Source organism: Anolis sagrei, chromosome 2 (genome assembly GCF_037176765.1).
Source record: "Anolis sagrei isolate rAnoSag1 chromosome 2, rAnoSag1.mat, whole genome shotgun sequence".
NCBI classification, from domain to species: domain Eukaryota; kingdom Metazoa; phylum Chordata; class Lepidosauria; order Squamata; family Dactyloidae; genus Anolis; species Anolis sagrei.
Window position 1 is genome coordinate 171094747 of NC_090022.1, and position 20509 is coordinate 171115255.

General features: G+C 44.5%; 1 protein-coding gene across 2 annotated transcripts in view; it reads left to right on the plus strand.

The window, feature by feature from the left end:
* The window catches only part of TRIP10 (thyroid hormone receptor interactor 10), a 145158-nt gene that overhangs the window by 76159 nt on the left and 48490 nt on the right, over nucleotides 1-20509 (plus strand). For both annotated transcript variants that reach the window (XM_060763339.2, XM_067464110.1), the window contains exons 2-3: nucleotides 5529-5644; nucleotides 14924-14980. In XM_060763339.2, coding sequence (XP_060619322.2) covers nucleotides 5529-5644; nucleotides 14924-14980 — 173 coding nt within the window. The remainder of the gene's footprint in view (nucleotides 1-5528; nucleotides 5645-14923; nucleotides 14981-20509) is intronic.

Here is a 20509-nt window from a genome sequence, read left to right on the forward strand (position 1 = left end):
TACACAAGATATTTAGAGCCAGCATGGTGTAGTGGCTTGAGTTTTGGACTACAAATCTGGAGGCTAGGGCTTGAATCCCTTCTTGGCTTATCCTGGAACCCCAGGTTTCGGTGGTGACAAGGGGAGCACTTGCACAATTAAAACTTGTGTGCCAGCTGCTCCCATACCTTGGGAAGTCTGACTTGGCCATGGTAGTCCACACTCTGGTTACATCCTGTATAGACTACTGCAATGTGCTCTACATGGGGTTGCCTTTGAAGACTGTCTGGAAGCTTCAAATGGTCCAACGGACGGCAGCCAGGTTACTAACAGGAGCGGCACTCAGGGAGCATACAACTCCTCTGTTGCGCCAATTCCATTGGCTGCCAGTTTGCTACCAATTCAATGCCCAGAGCATGGACTACTGTGGCCAAGTCAGGCTTCCCAAGTTACGGGCGCAGCTGGCGCACAAGTTTTAGCTGTGTGAATACTCCCCTGGTCACTGCCGAAACTTGGGGTTCCAAGCTCAGCGATGAGTCCAGGATCACACCCAAGCTGCGAACCTGCACTTTCAGGGGGAATGCTACCCCATCCAACACAGGTTGTAACCCTATGCCCTGTTCGGCCTTACAACTGACCAGGAGTACTTCTGTCTTGTCTGGATTCAGTTTCAATTTGTTCGCTCTCACTCAGATCGTCACAGTGGCCAAGCACTGGTTCAGGACCTGAACAGCCTCCTTAGTAGAAAGTGGGAAGGAGTGACAGATTACACCACACCCCAAAACTCCAGATGATCTTCCCCAGTGGCTTCATGTATATGTTAAACAAAATGGGGGACAGTATTGAGCCCCGAGGAACCCCACAAGACAATGGTTGTGGAGTTGAACAGGAGTCACCCAACAACACCTTCTGGGTGCGACTCTCCCAGGCCAATTCCGGCGAGGCGTCCCAGAAGGATACCGTGGTCAACTAAGGCAACCAAGGCTGTCTCGGTTCCTGTCCTGGAGTTATACAGAACATGTAAAAGAGGGAAAAGAAAGAGTGCAAGTCACAGAATATGGTTGGAGCAGACACATTGACTAAAGTAAATTCGGAACTTAGCCTGTTGCCTCTGAGTTTGTGGCTTGCTGTGGGTTTCAAGCAAAGTACTGGAATCATCCTATATAATGCAATACTGTATAGTTACATTTTAACAGCAGACCACTAAGTATTTGCAATACTGTATATCCCAAGAGGCTTTGAAACAGTATAGTTAGTGGGTTGTTGTAGGTTTTTTGGGGGCTATATGGCCATGTTCTAGAGGCATTCTCTCCTGACGTTTCGCCTACATCTATGGCAAGCATCCTCAGAGGTAGTGAGGTCTGTTGGAATTAGGATAAAGGGTTTATATATCTGTGGAATGACCAGGGTGGGACAAAGGACTCTTGTCTGCTGGAGCTAGGTGCAAATGTTTCAACTGACCACCTTGATTAGCGTTTGATGGCCTGGCTGTTGTTTGGTGTGGATTGTTAGTGCCTGGGGAAATCTTTTGTTGAGAGGTGATTAGATGTCCCAGATTGTTTCCTCTCTGTTGTTTTGCTGTTGCAATTTTAGAGTTTTTTAATACTGGTAGCCAAATTTGGTTCATTTTCACGGTTTCCTTCTTTCTGTTGAAATTGTCCACATGCTTGTGAATTTCAATGGCTTTGTAGTCTGACATGGTGGTTGTGAGAGTGGTCCAGCATTTCTGTGTTCTCAAATGAAATGCTGTGTCCAGGTTGGTTCATCAGGTGCTCTGCTTTGGCTGACTTCTCTGGTTGAAGTAGTCTGCAGTGCCTTTCATGTCCCTTGATTCATGTTTGGCCAATGCTGCGTTTGGTGGTCCCTATGTAGACTTGTCTACAGCTGCATGGTACATGGTAGACTCCTGCAGAAGTGAGAGGATCCCTCTTGTCCTTTGCTGAACGTAGCATTTGTTGGATTTTCTTGGTGGGTCTGTAGATGGTTTGTATGTTGTGTTTCCTCATCAGCTTCCATATGTGGTCAGTGGTCCCCTTGATGTATGGCAAGAACACTTTTCCTCTGGGTGGATCTTTGTCTTTACTCTCGTGCCTTGTTCTTGGTCTTGCAGCTCTTCTGATGTCTGAGGTGGAGTTAGTGTTCTTACCATCCTCCAGCATACAGGCATGTATGCAATTGAAAGCTGCAGTGCTACTATGCCGGAAAGCTTCCTCAGCCATGCCCAAATTGCAGGTTGGCACATATTGTGTGCCAAGTTGAGGAAGTAAAAGATGACACACCAGCTGAGCTGAACTCTACAAAGTTGTCATAAAGTCTTGCCCACTCTTATGTGAAGCAAACTCCTGCCAGAATGTTTCCTTAAAAGCTACTATTAGTGGCTGGGGATTTAAAGTAAGAGAGTATGTGTATACTTTGGTCAAGTCTTTGAAGTCAGTGTTAATCATATGCCATAAGCAGTCATGGATGTTACTAATGGATTACTGATGAACTGTCTGTGTGATTACAATTAATTAAACATTAGTGTGTGTGAGAGAGAAACCTGCCACGTAGATGTAAAACACTCTGCGTTAGATGGCTTCATTCAGTATAGGACAACTTAATATATTCAGTTTTTTAATATTAAAATATTCAGGATTGACGACTTCATTACGGATGTTCTCAAAACAGACTAATGAGATTCCTAAGCCTTAAACCTAAGGTAACATGATTGCAAGTCAGACATCTGAGGTTGGCTAAGGAAAGATTTGTTGCACAACTCAGTTGATAACATAGTAAAAAGGGTAACTAGTTTGGCTGATGTTATGGGGAATGGTGGGGAAGAATAGATATACAGCATTCCTGTTCTGCAACCTGTGTTGCACCCTTAGAATAATAGGATCATAGAGTTGGAAGAGACCTCATGGGCCATCCAGTCCAACCCCCTGCCAAGAAGCAGGAAAATTGCATTCAAAGCACCCCCGACAGATGGCCATCCAGCCTCTGTTTAAAAGCTTCCAAAGAAGGAGCCTTCACCACACCCCGGGGGCAGAGAGTTCCAATGCTGAACGGCTCTCACAGTCAGGAAGTTCTTCCTAATGTTCAGATGGAATCTCCTTTCTTGTAGTTTGAAGCCATTGTTCTGTGTCTTTGTTATCAATCTATCTGAATATTGGGCATAAAGACTACATTTGTGGCTGTTTTTTTGTGAGGTTGAAGGCAGACAAAATAGCTTGATGTGTTGTGATCCAAACTGATATGTTGTGTGTATTGTTGAAGGCTTTCATGGCAGGAATCACTGGGTTGTTGTAGGTTTTTTCGGGCTTTATGGCCATGTTCTAGAGGCATTCTCTCCTGATGTTTCGCCTCCATCTGTGGCAAGATATGATGTGATCTAAACTGATTTAGCAACGTAAATGGAATTGGCCACTTTGGAATTTTTTGGATGAGTCTGCAGCTCAAACACCCCTTCACTGCCCACTCATAGTAGCTACGTACCAAAAGATTATTGGGAAGAGATACTTCACATAGATCCATAGAAAACATTTTCCTTCATGAAAATGTTTAAAAAACCACAATACCAATACATGGTATTGTGGTTTTTTAAATTAATTTCTCTAAATGTTGTTTTATGTGAAATGGTGTTGTTATTTATACTCAGGGGCGGCTCAACCCATTATGCAAAGTAAGCATTTGCAGTACAGTTGATTTTGCCCAGGGGCACTCTTGAGGCGCTCTTGGAGGAAAATAGACCTTGACATATGCGAGTTGTAGTTACTGGGATGTATAGTTCACCTACAATCAAAGAGCATTCTGAACTCCACCAATGATGGAATTGAACCAAATATGGCACGCAGAACTCCCATGACGAACAGAACATATATATCAGTGATTGGTTGGTGGTGAGGGGGGCACCAAAATACTGTTTGCTTGCCATTGAAAATTACCTTGGGCTGCCTCTGTTTATACTTATGCATGCTGGTGTATTTTATGTGTTTTGTGAGACATCATTATGTGCTGCTCCGTATTTATTTACAGTGTTTATATTCCACCCTTCTCACCCTGCAGTGGACTCAGGGCGGATTACACACAACATATATAGACAGACACACAGAGGCTATTTAACATTCCACTTTTCATGAGGGTATTCTGGCCACCAGGGGAGCTGTTGCTTCACCGTCTGTTTGTGACAGTGATGAAGCACTTCCTCATTCTTTGCTGGCTTGCTGGAGATTTTTATGGCATCGTAAAGTAGTTAAATTAGCCTCCCCACATAGGTGGTACCTACATTTCCTATTTGACAGATGCAACTGTTGTGATCTAAACTGATTTAGCAACGTAAATTGAATTGACCACTTTGGAATTTTGGGCTGCAAAGGTTGACAGCAAGCTACACAAATTGGTCAGACACTCACTCCGATGTGGGCTGGCTTTGAACTCATGACCTTTCGGTCAGTAGTGATCTTAATGCCAGCTGTGCCACAGTCCTGGGGCAGCTTACAGCTTACAACTAAGCTGTAAGCTGCCCAAAGTTCCTTTTGGGAGATTGTGGTGGGATAGTTATTTATTTATTTATTTATACCCTTTCTATCCTGCCCATATCAGCCCAAAGGATATAAATAAAGTAGTAGTAGCAGTAATAGTAGTAGTAGTTGTTGTTGTCGTCGTCATCATCATCATCATCATCATCAGTACATTGATAGCATTGCCTCCAATTCTTTGTTACACCAATTACGGAGGAAGTCCTTGATGGAGCACCAGAATTGTGTAATGATTTGATTAGCAATTACAACTCTAGAGATCAGGGTTCAAATCCCCACTTGCCATGGAAATGTCCAGGGTGGCCTTGGACGAGTCACACTTTTTCAACTTCATAGGAAGGCAAAGTCCTTCTAAACAAATTCTGCTATGAAAATCTTATGACAGTGTTGCATGAGGGTCACCAAATGCCAGAAACAAGTTGAAGGCACACAACACTAAAAACAAATGTCATGACATAAAAAACAACATTGAATGCTTTGGAAAGGTTAGAGAGCAGGGTAGGTCTGGATTGCAACTTCCATCAATTTTATCACAAATTAATCAGTGGTAGGGTTTGATGGGAACATTCGTTCTAACAACATCTGCAGGGCCAGGTCCTCTCCATTCCTGGTCTGAACCTGACCTCTTATGAAAGATGATGTATTGTTCTATATTCTGCTTTTCCTCTGCCAAGAGACCAAAGGCAACTTTAAAAAAATTGGAACAATCAAGCCTGATATTTTTCTAGAAGCTGAGAGGACTAAACTGAGACTATCATACTTTGTCCCTATCATTTATTTATTTATTTATTTATCGTGTCATCAGCAACCATACCATTGTATTACATTTCTAACAGAACAAAACAAACAAACAGATTTAAAGAAAACACAGATTTTGCAAACTTTTTGGCCCTGGCAGCTTGCAACTTTGCAAGATGTAGTTTTACTATCTTCTTGAGAAATGTGTTTTTGTGTCTCAGGCTTTGGGAAACAAATATAGAACATGTTGCCAAACTCAATTTTGTAATGATCCCTCTCCCTTCCTTCTTCCAGGATCAGTTTGACATAGTCGAGCGGCACACACAGTGGGGCCTGGATCTGATGGACAAATATGTCAAGTTTGTGAAAGAGCGGACAGAGATCGAGCAGTCATATGCAAAGCAATTGAGGTAGGTACCTTCATGACCGTATCTTTCTCCAAGTACCAATCCTGGCCCATAGATCTTCGGCGGAGGCCCTCCTTTCACCCTTACCAATCTCACAAGCTCGCCTTGTGGGCACAAGGGAGAGAGCCTTCTCCTCTGTGGCTCCCCGACTTTGGAACTCATTACCTGGAGAGATCAGGAAAGACCCTTCTCTAGAAACGTTCAAAAAGAACCTTAAAACCTGGCTCTTCCGCTGTGCCTTTGGCGAGTAGGTGCACAATATGACACCATTGCACCTCTCAACGCTCTTCCCACTGGAATACATGCCTTCCAAATGGGAAGTTTAGCTTCACAACTATGTGTGTTTTTATGAGTTCCCTGCAGATAACTTGCTCCTATTTTTTATCCCATTAGAGTCTTTGAATCGTTTTTATCCTATACATGTGGCCCGCACATTGTTATTGTGATTGTGCTTATTGGAATGTTATTTTATGACTGTGTTTATAATTTTTTTTCTTGATGTAATTTGATGATGTTGTTTATTGTTCATGCTCTGGTTTCATTTTGTTGTAATTTGTTGTCCGGGCTTGGCCCCATGTAAGCCGCTCTGAGTCCCCATTGGGGAGATGGTGGTGGGGTATAAATAAAGATTATTATTATTATTATTATTATTAGGTACTAGCCGTCCCCTGCCACACATTTCTGTGGCCCACTCTGGTGGTCATGGGGGTTCTGTGTGGGAGGTTTGGCCCAATTCTATAGTTGGTGGCAGGCCTGTAGCGAGGGGGGGGGGTTAGGGGTTCAATCCCCCCCCCCCCGAAATGTTTCAGATTTTTTTTAAAACCTGGCTTACTCATGAATTTTAACTGGTTAACCAAATCTCCATGCTAAGTCTATGAGATGCAAAAAATTAAAAGTCCCTCCAGAACTGCAAGCACTCTCTCAGGCAAATATTGACAATTTATTCGCACTGTTTGGAACCCGCCTATCTGCGTGACCGTATCTCTATGTACGAACCCACACGATCTCTTCGTTCATCTGGAGAGGCCCTACTCACGATGCCACCTGCGTCGCAAGTGCAATTGACGGGGACGAGGGATAGGGCTTTCTTGGTGGTGGCCCCTCGACTCTGGAACTCTCTCCCTTAGGACATCAGGCAAGCCCTAGCCAGGATAACTGCATGCCCATCCCCCTCCAAACACCTACCCTTTTCACCTGGTCATGCCCAGCACTTTTTAATTTTAATTATTACATTTGGCCCTGCCACAGATTTTAATTGCATCGTGGTGTGTTGTTAATGTTATTGCCTTGTTTTTGAGTTATTTTGCTGTATTGTTGTTGTTGTTTTTACTGTTGTATTTGGGCTCGGCCTCTTGTAAGCCGCACCGAGTCCTCCAGGAGATGGTAGCGGGGTACAAATAAAGGATTATTATTATTATTATTATTATTATTATTATTATTATTACTGTCATTGTGGGGTGTGTGTGTTGAATGTTCTCATTAAGGAGGCCAGACTTGGTGGAGGTGGTTGACAGGGGCAGAGCTGCAGACTATTGAAGACTGCTCTGCCCCCTGCTGTGCTCTTTGCTTCAGCGTGAGCTAGGAGGCAGGTTTCAACCCCCCGCGAAATTTTCAAACCCCCCCCCCCCCAAATTTCAACCCCTCCTGAATTTTTTTTCTGGCTACAGCCCTGGTTGGTGGGGTTCAGAATGTTCTGTGATTCCAGGTGAACTATAAATCCCAGGAACTACAACTCCCAAATGTCAAGAATATATTTTCCCCAAACTCCACCAGTGTTCACATTTGAGCATATTGAGTATTTGTGTAGAGTTTGGTCGAGATCCATCATTGTTTGTGTCCACAGTGTTCTCTGGATGTAGGTGAACTACAACTCCCAAACTGAACATCAATGCCCATCAAACCCTTCTAGTGTTTTCTGTTGGTCATGGGAGTCCTGTGTGCCAAGATTGGTTCAATTCCATCATTGGTGGGGTCCAGAATGCTCTTTGATTGTAGGTGAACTATAAATCCCAGCAACTACAACTCCCAAATGACAAAATCAATTTTTTGAGTGACGGACATACATTAGGTTGTTAGGTGTCTTGTGTCCAAATTTGGTGTCAATTCATCCAGTGGTTTTTGAGTTCTGTTAATCCCACAAACGAACATTACATGTTTATTTATATGGATGCAGGTGGTATGAAGCCCTAAAAGTTTAAATTTTAGGGCTTGGGTATAAAGCAAAAGAAGGGGAGATGACATAACCCCGAATTCAGTTTATGCTTGGTTATGGAAAAAGAGTGTTTGCATAGCACTGATCAAGAATTAAAAACTTGGACTCCTTTTGGGCTGTTCTTCAGTGTCTCATAAATTCATGACCAGTGGATAGGAACAGACTGTTCTCTCCCTCTCGGAGTCAACAACGAAATTCATTTAATAGTGCATTGAAGACAGGCAAAGGGAATTTCACCATGAATAATTATGAAATTCACCACTGTAAGATGTAGCTTTGGTAATTATCATGGCTGCTTAAACCCATCCTCCTTGACTTAATGTAATTTGCGGACTACAACGTGTCTAGAGGACACACACGTGCTGGTGATAAAAAGTAATAATTGCTGTCTTCATGCCCAGAATTGGCCGTCTGCAAGGACATTGCCCAGGGGATGCCCGAATGTTTTGATGTGTTACCATCCTTGTGGGAGGCTTCTCTCATGTCCCCGCATGAGGAGCTGGAGCTGATAGAGGGAGCTCATCAGGACTCTCCCCGGATTCGAACCTGTGACCTGTCAGTCTTGCTGGCACAGGGCTTTAACCCACTGCGCCACTGTATTGCACATTGAAAATGGTTCACACTTAGAATTCTTTTATTCACTGTGGGTAATTGCTTCTCTCCCCCCCCCCCCCCCCCAGCCTCCTGGTGCATCCTGTTTATGCACCAGGAGGGTTGGAGCCCCTGGTGGCGCAGTGGGTTAAACCCCTGTGCCGGCAGGACTGAAGACCGACAGGTCGCAGGTTCGAATCCGGGGAGAGGCGGATGAGCTCCCTCTATCAGCTCCAGCTCCTCATGCGGGGACATGAGAGAAGCCTCCCACAAGGATGATAAAACAACAAAATCATCCGGGCGTCCCCTGGGCAACGTCCTTGCAGACGGCCGATTCTCTCACACCAGAAGCGACTTGCAGTTTCTCGGGTTGCTCCTGACACAACAAAAACAAAAAAACAAAAAAAACAAAAACAAAACAAAAAAAACAGGAAGGTTGCTAGAGCAGCCTCATAGCGACTTGATACGGTTTACATTTTTTTTAAGGTTTGGGGTGGGCTGGTTGGGAAGGGGATGGGTGTCCTCTTCACTTCTCTGGGTTCATGTGGCCCGAAGAAGTGAATTGAGCTATGAGGACAGACTCCCCACAGGGCCCATACCCCATTAAACTTTCATGTTTTTTTTTTTAATTTTAAGGCTTTTGGTGGTTTTATTATTATTCTCGGCCCAGCCTTTGAATTGCTCTGAACAGGCAGGATTATTTTTAATATATATTAAAAATAATATATATGCAATGCTGAACAGCTCTCACAGTCAGGAAGTTTTTCCTCATGTTCAGATGGAATCTCTTTTCTTGTAGTTTGAAGCCATTGTTCTGCATCCTAGTCTCCAGGGCAGCAGAAAACAAGCTTGCTCCCTCCTCCCTTTGGCTTCCTCTCACATATTTATACATGGCTATCATATCTCCTCTCAGCCTTCTCTTCTTCAGGCTAAACATGCCCATCTCTTTAAGCCGCTCCTCATAGGGCTTGTTCTCCAGACCCTTGATCATTTTAGTTGCCCTCCTCTGGACACATTCCAGCTTGTCAATTTGTCTCTTCAATTGTGGTGCCAAGAATTGGACACAATATTCCAGGTGTGGTCTAACCAACGCGGAATAGATGGGTAGCATGACTTCCCTAGATCTAGACACTATGCTCCTATTGATGCAGGCCAATATCCCATTGGCTTTTTTTTTGCCGCAACATGACATTGTTGGCTCATGTTTAACTTGTTGTCCAAGAGGACGCCAAGATCTTTTTCACACGCACTGCTCTCGAGCCAGGCATTGTCCCCCATTCTGTATATTTGCATTTCATTTTTTTCTGCCTAAGTGGAGTATCTTGCATTTGTCCCTGTTGAACTTCATTTGTTAGTTTTGGCCAGTTCTCTCTATTCTGTTAATATTGTTTTGAATTCTGCTCCTGTCTTCATTCACAGAATGGTGGCGCAATACGTTAAACCCTTGTGCTGGCAGGACTGAAGACCGACAGGTCGTAGGTTCGAATCCAGGGAGAACATGGATGAGCTCCCTCTGTCAGCTCCAGCTCCCCATGCCCAGCTTAAGGAGCTGGGCATGTTTAGCCTGAAGAAGAGAAGGCTGAGAGGAGATATGATAGCCATGTATAAATATGTGAGAGGAAGTCACAGTAAGGAGGGAGCAAGCTTGATTTCTGCTTCCCTGGAGACTAGGATGTGGAACAGTGGTTTCAAACTACAAGAAAGGAGATTCCATCTGAACATGAGCCGTTCAGCAGTGGAACTCTCTGCCCCAGAGTGTGGTGGAGGCTCCCTCTTTGGAAGCTTTTAAACAGAGGCTGGATGGCCATCTGTCAGGGGTGCTTTGAATGCAATATTCCTGCTTCTTGGCAGGGGGTTGGACTGAATGGCCCGTAAGGTCTCTTCCAACTCTATTATTCTATGATTCTGTGCAGGGACATGAGAGAAGCCTCCCACAAGGATGGTAAAATGTCAAAACATCCGGGTGTCCCCTGGGCAACATCCTTGCAGACAGCCAATTCTCTCACACCAGAAATGACTTGCAGTTTCTCAAGTCGCTCCTGACACGAAAAAAAAAATCACTGAGTCAGATAGCTTTGTCCAGTCTTCAAGGAAGCACTTGTGTTCCTCGCTCTCCCTTACCTTTAAATCCTGCTTGCTGTTTTCTCAGTACTTCTTGTTTTCTCAAAAGTTTCTTCCTTTTCATAGGAAGATTGATCCCGAAGGAACCTTTTTCCAAGTATCCTTGAAGTTGATCAAAAAGCTCTGTTATTCCATGATCCAGAAAGTCTAAAACTTCTAGCTGTCCAGCTGCTTCAGGAGTCATCCAAGTCTCTGTCTCCCTTTGGCTGGATTCTTTAGCCGTGACTCCTTTCTTCCTCTCCCTTCATTCCCCACCAGTCTGCTGGCATCGATCTACTCTTGATTTGTAGGCAACACAAAAGGGAACAAAAGGCCTTTTTTCATGCTCTTCCCAGACTAAATTGGCCTTCTTCCCACTCACCTTCCTCCTCACCCCCACCCCCCAGGAATCCTTGAGTACTCCGTCTGCCAGGTAGGTCTCGGCTAAAACCTTACTTCCCATTTGATTCCTGGAATTGCCGGTGACGTTGCTTCATAATTGGTGACTCTGTTTCCCTTCCCCCTTCTGAGTGCTTGACTCTTTGGATTAAATCAAGGGTTACTTGCCTGGCTCTTTCTCCAGTCTTGAGTCATAGAATCGCAAAAGACAAAAAGTACATGGCGTCCAATTTTCCACCTCGAGTGGAACTGCTTTACACACAGGCCTTCAACTCTTCCCCCTGGGAAATAACTAAAAGTGTTTGCACAGCAAGTGCTGTCCTGCTCTTGTCCTTTCTCTGAAATTACTCCAAGGTTTTCTAGATGACATCAATTACCTGGATCAGTCACAGTCTGGCTTCAAGCCTGGCCATGGCATCGAGACGGCCTTGGTTGCCTTGGTGGATGACCTCTGCAGAGAGCTGGACAGGGGGAGTGTGACTCTGTCGGTTCTCTTTGACATCTCAGTGGCTTTCGATACCATCGATCATGGTATCCTTCTGGGACGACTCTCTGGGATGGGTCTCAGGGGCACGGTCCTGTCGTGGCTCCGGTCCTTCCTGGAGGGTCGATCCCAAAAGGTGAAGCTGGGAGATGCCTGCTCGAACCCCTGGCCTTTGACCTGTGGGGTCCCGCAAGGCTCTGTTCTGTCTCCCATGCTTTTTAACACCTACATGAAACCCCTGGGAGAGGTCATCCGGAGTTTTGGAGTTAGGTGCCATCTCTATGCAGATGACACACAACTCTACTACTCCTTTCCACCGAACTCCAAGGAAGCCCCTCAGGTGCTGGATGAGTGCCTGGCCGCTGTGGCTGTCTGGACGAGGATGAACAAGCTGAGGATTAATCCCGACAACACAGAGGTCCTCCTGGTTGATCGTAAACCGGATCAGGGTATAGGGTGGCAACCTGTGCTGGACGGGGTTACACTCCCCCTGAAGTCACAGGTCCGCAGTTTGGGTGTCCTCCTGGATTCATCACTTACCCTTGAGGCTCAGGCGTCGGCGGTGGCCGGGAGGGCTTTTGCACAATTGAGACTCATGCGCCAACTGCGACCGTACCTCATAAAGGCTGATCTGGCCGGGGTGGTCCATGCCTTGGTCACCTCTAGATTGGACTACTGTAATGCGCTCTACATGGGGCTGCCCTTGAAAATGGCTCAGAAATTCCAACTGGTCCAACGGGCGATGGCCAGGTTGTTAACTGGTGCTCCTTACAGAGAGAGGTCAACCCTCCTGTTTAAGGAGCTCCACTGGCTGCTGTTCATTTTCCGGTCCCAATTCAAGGTGTAGGTGCTCACCTACAAAGCCCTAAACTGTTTTGGACCTGCCTACCTGTGTGACCGCATCTCCATATATGAACCCACACGATCCCTTTGACCATTACATTTGGCCAGGCCTTAGGTTTTAAATGCATCATGGTGTCATTGTTTTTAGTGTTTTATTGTTTTGCTTGATGCTTTATTATTTGCTTTATGAGTTTTATTGTTGTATTTGTTATGCTGTTGTTTTGTTGGTGGCCTTGGCCTTTGTAAGCCGCATCGAGTCCTTCGGGAGATGTTAGCGGGGTATAAATAAAGTTAATAATAATAATAATAATAATAATTAATAATAATAATAATAATATGCAGTGGTTCTCAGCCTGTGGGTCCCCAGATGTTTGGGCCTTCAACTCCCAGAAATCCTAACAGCAGGTAAACTGTCTGGGATTTCTGGGAGTTGAAGAGCAAAACACCTGGAGTCCCACAGGTTGAGAACCACTGTTATAGAGGCATTTGGAACCTGTGGCTGGGGTAGCAAGACCTATTTTGTTGCAATTCATGCCATCTCGTACCGCCCCGCTGTTATATCAGCTCCACTGGCTGCCGATCCAGTTCCAAGCACAATTCAAAGTGCTGGTCTTGACCTATAAAACCCTATACGGTTCCGGACCAGCATACCTGTCCGAATGTATCTCCTTCTACATCCTATCTAGGAGCTGAAGATATTCTGGGGAGGCCTTGCTCTCGTCACTGCCTCTATTACAAACGCGATTGACGGGGACGAGGGGTGGGGCCTTCTAGGTGGTGGTCCACCGCCTGTAGAATTTGCTCCCCGGGGAAAATTAGGCTTTTATCCCTCCTCGCTTTTATACGCTGGAGTAGCCTTATGCATGGGAGTAGTCCTATACGGCGGGAGTAGTCTTATAGGGATTGTGGTGCAGCTGGCTGAGTGTCAGCTGCATTAAGATCACTCTGACCAAAAGGTCATGAGTTTGAAGCCAGCCCGGGTTGGAGTGGGTTTCCAACCAATTGTGTAGCCTGTTGTCGACCTTTGCAACCTGAAAGACAGTTGCATCTGTCAAGTAGGAAAATTAGGTACCACCTTAAAGTGTGGGGAGGCTAAATTAACTAATTTATGAGGCCATAAAAAAGATCCAGCAAAGCACTCTGGCAAAAAAAGCATGCGGGGAATGTGGAAGTACTTCATCAGTGTCGCAGATGGACGATGAAAGTGACAGCTTCCCTGGCTGCCAGAAAAAGTTAAATAGCCTCTGTGTATGTCTGTATATGTTGTATGTTAAAATTGGCATTGAATGTTTGCCATATATGTGTACACTGTAATCCGCCCTGAGTCCCCTGCGGGATGAGAAGGGCAGAATATAAAAGCTGTAAATAAATAAATAAATGAATAAATAAATATTATCATCATCACCACCATCATCCCACTTTTATCTCTGTAGTTGAGTCACAAAGCAGAGTTCAGCAGTTTAAAAATACGATTAAAAATCTCTAGCATATAAATATTAAAATAGGATTAATTTTACAAATTGATAGTTGTGGATGAAGAGAAAGCTGTCCTCCACAGATCTTAAAACTTAGGAGGGGAGTTCTACAAGGAGATGTGTTCTGGACCCCAAAGCACTTTGAATTCTGTTTGGAAAGGAACTTGTAATCACTGGAACTGTTTCAACAAATGAGTTAGATTCTAGATCCAGTCCCAGTAAACAGCCTGGCCTCAGCATTTTAGACCCACCGATGTTTCCAAACAGTTTGCAAGGCACACATTGAGTGTGTTGGGGTAATATATATATAGGATGTAATCATGACCAGGTATCACTACAAGTAGATCTGACATCTCAAGGAATTGTTAAAGGTAAAGGTAAAGGTAGTCCCCTGACATTAAGTCCAGTCATGTCTGACTCTGGGGTGTGGTGCTCATCTCCATTTCTAAGCCGAAGAGCCAGCGTTGTCCGTAGACACCTCCAAGGTCATGTGGCCGGCATGACTGCATGGAGCGCCGTTACCTTCCCGCCGGAGCGGTACCTATTAATCTACTCACATTTGCATGTTTTCGAACTGCCAGGTTGGCAGAAGCTAGGGCTGACAGCGGAAGCTCTGGGGTATTAGTTTTCACTGTCCAACACTTCATGAATGGCAATTTTCTTCTTAAGAAGGTTGCAGGGAAACATTTTCCATAATGTGATGTGTGATAGCCATCAACTGAGTATCCAATATTGCTGAAAATTGGTTGTTACAAATCATTATCCATTTAATTAAACATTTTGTCATATTTGAAATGAATAGGGTGATTAGTTGTTTGAGTCTGTGTATTGGCATTTCCCCTGACAAATTATTTTGATTCAAGCAACTTCTTGAAATACAGGGTTAGTCAAAATGCATAGGCCAATAAGCCATTGAATTGAATGGCTTATTGGCCTATGCATTTTGACTAACCCTGTATCTCAAAAAATGTTTATTTTTTCATCTATTTGACCCTACCGGTCCTATTATGCAGCGAAGCTGGAAGGATTAAGGGGAGCAGACGAAGGCTGGAACTTATATGTGATGTAATTCATGTCCTAGGGAATGGAGTGAGGAATAAATATATGGTTCAGTTTGTGGATTTTCTTCAAGTTATGTATTCATTCATACTTTCTCTCTTTCTTTTCCTCTTTTGCAGGAACCTTGTAAAAAAGCATCTCCCCAAGAGAACTACACGAGAAGATCCAGAGTCAAAGTAGGAAGCTTGATTTGATCACACATATATTAATTTGGCTGTTTCCGAACTTTCTTTTAACAAAGCCTGGGCAAACTATTGGCCCTTCAGTGTTAGTGATTCAAACAATTTAGTCAGGAAATGGCATATAGGAAGTGGTTATGTCATGGATTAGGATATATTGCCCTAAGCAGTGTGTGTTGATGGTTTTGATTTTTTTTTGTCATGTCAGGAGTGACTTGAGAAACTGCAAGTCGCTTCTGGTGTGAGAGAATTGGTCGTCTGCAAGGATGTTGCCCAGGGGACGCCCGGATGTTTTGATGTTTTATCATACTTGTGGAAGGCTTCTTTCATGTCCCCACATGAGGAGCTGGAGCTGATAGAGGGAGCTCATCCGCCTCTCCCCGGCACAGGGGCTCCGATGGTTCTGCTGGTAAAGGTAAAGGTAAAGGTAGTCCCCTGACATTAAGTCCAGTCATGTCTGACTCTGGGGTGTGGTGCTCATCTCCATTTCTAAGCCGAAGAGCCAGCGTTGTCCGTAGACACCTCCAAGGTCATGTGGCCGGCATGACTGCATGGAGCACCGTTACCTTCTCGCCGGAGCGGTACTTATTGATCTACTCACATTTGCATGTTTTCAAACTGCTAGGTTGGCAGAAGCTAGGGCTGACAGCGGAAGCTCACACCGCTCCCTGGAATCGAACCTGCGACCTTTCGATCAACAAGCTCAGCAGCTCAGTGCTTTAACCCACTGTGCCAACGGGGGCTCCTCCCGATGGTTCTGCTAGTATAGCCCTATTCTCAGTGTCCTCAGTATCATTTAGTATTCATCAAGTGAAAACTGGAGGGGGTACCTTTAATGGTTGAGTAGAAGATGGAATTAAGCAGGTGTTAAGTGTCACTCAACCAGGTAACAAGCAGTATCTGCTGAAACTCTGGTTCCTCTTCATACTTTTGAAACTTAATAAATATGCAGGAAGTCATTTCTGGTTGACCAACCCTTATCCAAAATGCTTGGTATCCAAATTGTTTTGAATTTTGATTTTAAAACATTTTTGGAATACCTGTATTTGCATAATGGTACAGGCAGTGCCCAAGTTATGAACAAGATCTGGCACAAAGATAGTCCATGCCATGGTCTCCAGATTATAGACTGTAGTTCTCATTGGCCCTAGCCACTGTAACCATGGAAAAGGGAGTTTCCATTCAAGATATGGATATATGTTACAAAATGAGGTACAAAAATGAGGTTTTTGTATTTCAGTATGTTTCTGTCGACTGTATAAGTTTGATTTCTGACACCTAAAAGACGGGGGGAGGGGGGTATTTGACAATAATATGTTTGAATTGACTATTTTTGGTGCAGAATTGTTGTTGTTCATTCGTTCAGTCGTCTCCGATTCTTCGTGACCTCATGGACCAGCCCACGCCAGAGCTCCCTGTCGGCTGTCACCACCCCTAGCTCCTTCAAGGTCAATCCAGTCACTTCAAGGATGCCATCCATCCATCTTGCCCTTGGTCGGCCCCTCTTCCTTTTGCCTTCCACTTTCCCCAGCATCATTGTCTTCTCTAGGCTTTGCTGTCTCCTCATGATGTGGCCAAAGTACTTCAACTTTGTCTCTAGTATCCTTCCCTCCAATGAGCAGTCGGGCTTTATTTCCTGGAGGATGGACTGGTTGGATCTTCTCGCAGTCCAAGGCACTCTCAGCACTTTCCTCCAACATCACAGCTCAAAAGCATCTATCTTCCTTCGCTCAGCCTTTCCTAAGGTCCAGCTCTCACATCCGTAGGTTACTACAGGGAATACCATGGCTTTGACTAGGCAGATCTTTGTTGCCAGTCTGATGTCGCTACTCTTTACGATTTTCTTGAGACTGGACATTGCTCTCCTCCCAAGAAGTAAGCGTCTTCTGATTTCCTGGCCACAGTCTGCATCTGCAGTAATCTTTGCGCCTAGAAATACAAAGTCTGTCACAGCCTCCACATATTCTCCCTCTATTTCCCAGTTGTCAATCCTTCTTGTTGCCATAATCTTGGTTTTTTTGACGTTTAGCTGCAACCCGGCTTTTGCGCTTTCTTCTTTCACCTTGATTAGAAGGCTCCTCAGCTCCTCCTCGCTTTTGGCCATCAGAGTGGTGTCATCTGCATATTTGAGGTTGTTAATGTTTCTTCCAGCAATTTTCACCCCAGCTTTGCATTCATCCAGCCCCGCACATCGCATGATGTGTTCTGCATACAAGTTAAAAAGGTTAGGTGAGAGGATGCAGCCTTGCCGTACGCCTTTCCCAATCTTGAACCAGTCTGTTGTTCCGTGATCAGTTCTGACTGTTGCTACTTGGTCCTTGTACAGATTCCTCAGGAGAGAGACAAGGTGGCTTGGGATGCCCATCCCACCAAGAACTTGCCACAATTTATTATGATCCACACAGTCAAAGGCTTTAGAATAGTCAATGAATCAGAAATAGATGTTTTTCGGAAACTCCCTGCCTTTCTCCATTATCCAGCGGATATTGGCAATCTGGTCTCTCGTTCCTCTGCCTTTTCTAAACCCAGCTTGAACATCTGGCAACTCTCGCTCCATGTATTGCTGGAGTCTTCCTTGCAGAATCTTGAGCATTACCTTACTGGCATGAGAAATAAGGGCCACTGTACGGAAGTTGGAGCAGTCTTTCGCATTTCCCTTTTTTGGTATGGGGATATAAGTTGATTTTTTCCAGTCTGATGGCCATTCTTGTGTTTTCCATATTTGCTGGCCTATAGCATGCATCACCCTGACAGCATCATCTTTTAAGATTTTAAACAGTTCAGCTGGGATCCCATCATCTCCTGCTGCCTTGTTGTTAGCAATGCTTCTTAAGGCCCATTCAACCTCACTCCTCAGGATTAGTTAAGTCAAAAGTTTTATTGTCAGAAGAAGTCCAGACCACATCTGGAATACTGTGTCCAATTCTGGGCACCACAATTCAAGAGAGATATTGACAAGCTGGAATGTGTCCAGAGGAGGGCGACTAAAATGATCAAGGGTCTGGAGAACAAGCCCTATGAGGAGCGGCTTAGGGAACTGGGCATGTTTAGCCTGAAGAAGAGAAGGCTGAGAGGAGATATGATAGCCATGTATAAATATGTGAGAGGAAGCCACAGGGAGGAGGGAGCAAGCTTGTTTTTTGCTTCCTTGGAGACTAGGACGCGGAACAATGGCTTCAAACTACAAGAGAGGAGATTCCATCTGAACATTAGGAAGAACTTCCTGACTGTGAGAGCCGTTCAGCAGTGGAACTCTCTGCCCCGGAGTGTGGTGGAGGCTCCTTCTTTGGAAGCTTTTAAGCAGAGGCTGGATGGCCATTTGTCAGGGGTGATTTGAATGCAATATTCCTGCTTCTTGGCAGGGGGTTGGACTGGAATGGCCTATGAGGTCTCTTCCAACTCTTTGATTCTATGATTCTATGATTCTATGATTCTAAGTCATTCAAATCAGTTATATAATAAGGACTTTCCTCGTTTTGTTGTGGGCAGGGAATCCCCTCCATATGCCTTTGTGATGACTAAGCTTTCTGGTAACTACAGCAAGAAAGTTAAAAGAAGAAAGTGAGGAACTATGTGATTGCTGGAAATTATTCATTTTGCTAGATCTGTTCCTATCTGCCAAGTCATCTGATGAGAGAGCCAAGATTTTCTTTCTAGTGTTCCAGAGGGACCTGTACCATCGTTGGGCTTTTTGACTACATTTTTCATTTCTTTCTACTCTGTCAGCTGATACAGTGGTCCCAGCTTATCTGCAAAGGCTCAGTTCTGGGACCCATTACTGATATGAAAAGGCAAACAATCATGCAAACAATCATGTCCTGTATTATTAAAGCATATCTGTTTTCACATCACCACCATTTACTAATATGGGACATGATGATCTACGGTTGATGAATATCACAGATCTGGATCCCGCTGATCCAAAGGTCTCACTATATTTGCAGAATGTTATAGCAGTATCTTGTAGGCATGGTTCGGTCCAGTCAGAATCTTCGTAATTCGGAATAAATTCAGAAAAAATTACCTTTTTGAAGCGATTTTGAACTTTTTAGGAAACTGGAAGTCCCTTTGCCCTTCCGAAGCTAGTCTCGCCATTTTTCTTCTGACTCAGGAAGTGAGTCGGAAATGATTCTGGTCCCTGGCCTCGGCTCAAGCCAGAGAAGCCAGTTTTAAACCGGGGAAGGCTGAATTTCCTCCCTTTGCTTTCCCCGCTTCTGCTTCAAGCCAGAGAAGCCGGTTTTAAACTGGGTGCGAAGTCTGCACGCACCAGTTGTACAATTGTGCCAATTGCGAAAGTGCTGCAAATCCAACAACAGACAGGGTATAGGGTTTTTAACTTTAAAGAACCCACCCGCTGTCACCAATTGCACAGACTGTTCTTAAATTCTGCCACCAATTATACAGGTGTGGATGATTATGGATGTAATTAATCGCAGGCCTCAATTGTTGATAAGAATTTGTTATAGGGGAGGCCAATTATTACTTGTAAATTAAGGTAACTGCTACCAACGTGAGGTATCGCCTATGAGAACTGGCTCCCCAGACGCAGATTAATGGAGATGACACGGTCTTCAACAAAAGTTAATAAGTTTATTATGTTCAAAGCGTATGGTTGCAGGCTGTTAAATAACTCTGAATAGCTTTGAACTTTGATTAACACTTGGTTTGCAATACAGTTCATTCTTCTAGATGACACAACTTGTGATTGACTTTTACTGAGGAGAAGCACTTTATTAAACAATGTTTCCTAATGTGAATGGCCTTCCAATTTGATCTCTTCTTGATCAAATCCCAGATCTCTAGTCCTTTCCTGACTAGTGATCTAAACGAGCTCCCTTTAGTCCTCTCTGACTAAAGAAACTATTTAGGTTTCTCCCTTCAGCCTTCCTAGACTGAAGAAACCTCCGGCTATTCACACACACTGCTTCTCCACTCTCCACTCTCAACTGCTAACTCTGACTCTCAACTCTAAACTCTCAACTGAACTGCTTCTTTTCAAATACGCAGATAACATTTTCTTGCTTGGCTCCGCCCAGTTCTCACTCTCCTGCCTGGTCTCCTCGGCAACCTCCTGTGGATACAACCAGTTAACTCTAGTTTTCAGCCACTGTTACCAACACGAATATATTCTAACAGTTAAACATATACACAGTATCAATGACTTCTGCACACCGGGGAAGACTGAATTTCCTCCCTTTGCTTTCCCGGCTTCTGCTTCAAGCCAGAGAATACAGTTTTAAACCGGAGAAGGCTGAATTTCCTCCCTTTGCTTTTCCCGCTTCTGCCTCAAGCCAGAGAAGCCAGTTTTAAACCAGGGAAGGCTGAATTTCCTCCCTTTGCTTTCCCCGTTTCTCCCTCAAGCCAGAGAATACAGTTTTAAACCGGGGAAGACTGAATTTCCTCCCTTTGCTTTCCCCGCTTCTGCCTCAAGCCAGAGAAGCTAGTTTTAAACCGGGGAAGGTTGAATTAGCTCCCTTTGCTTTCCCCGCTTCTGCATCAAGTCAGAGAAGCCAGTTTTAAACCCGG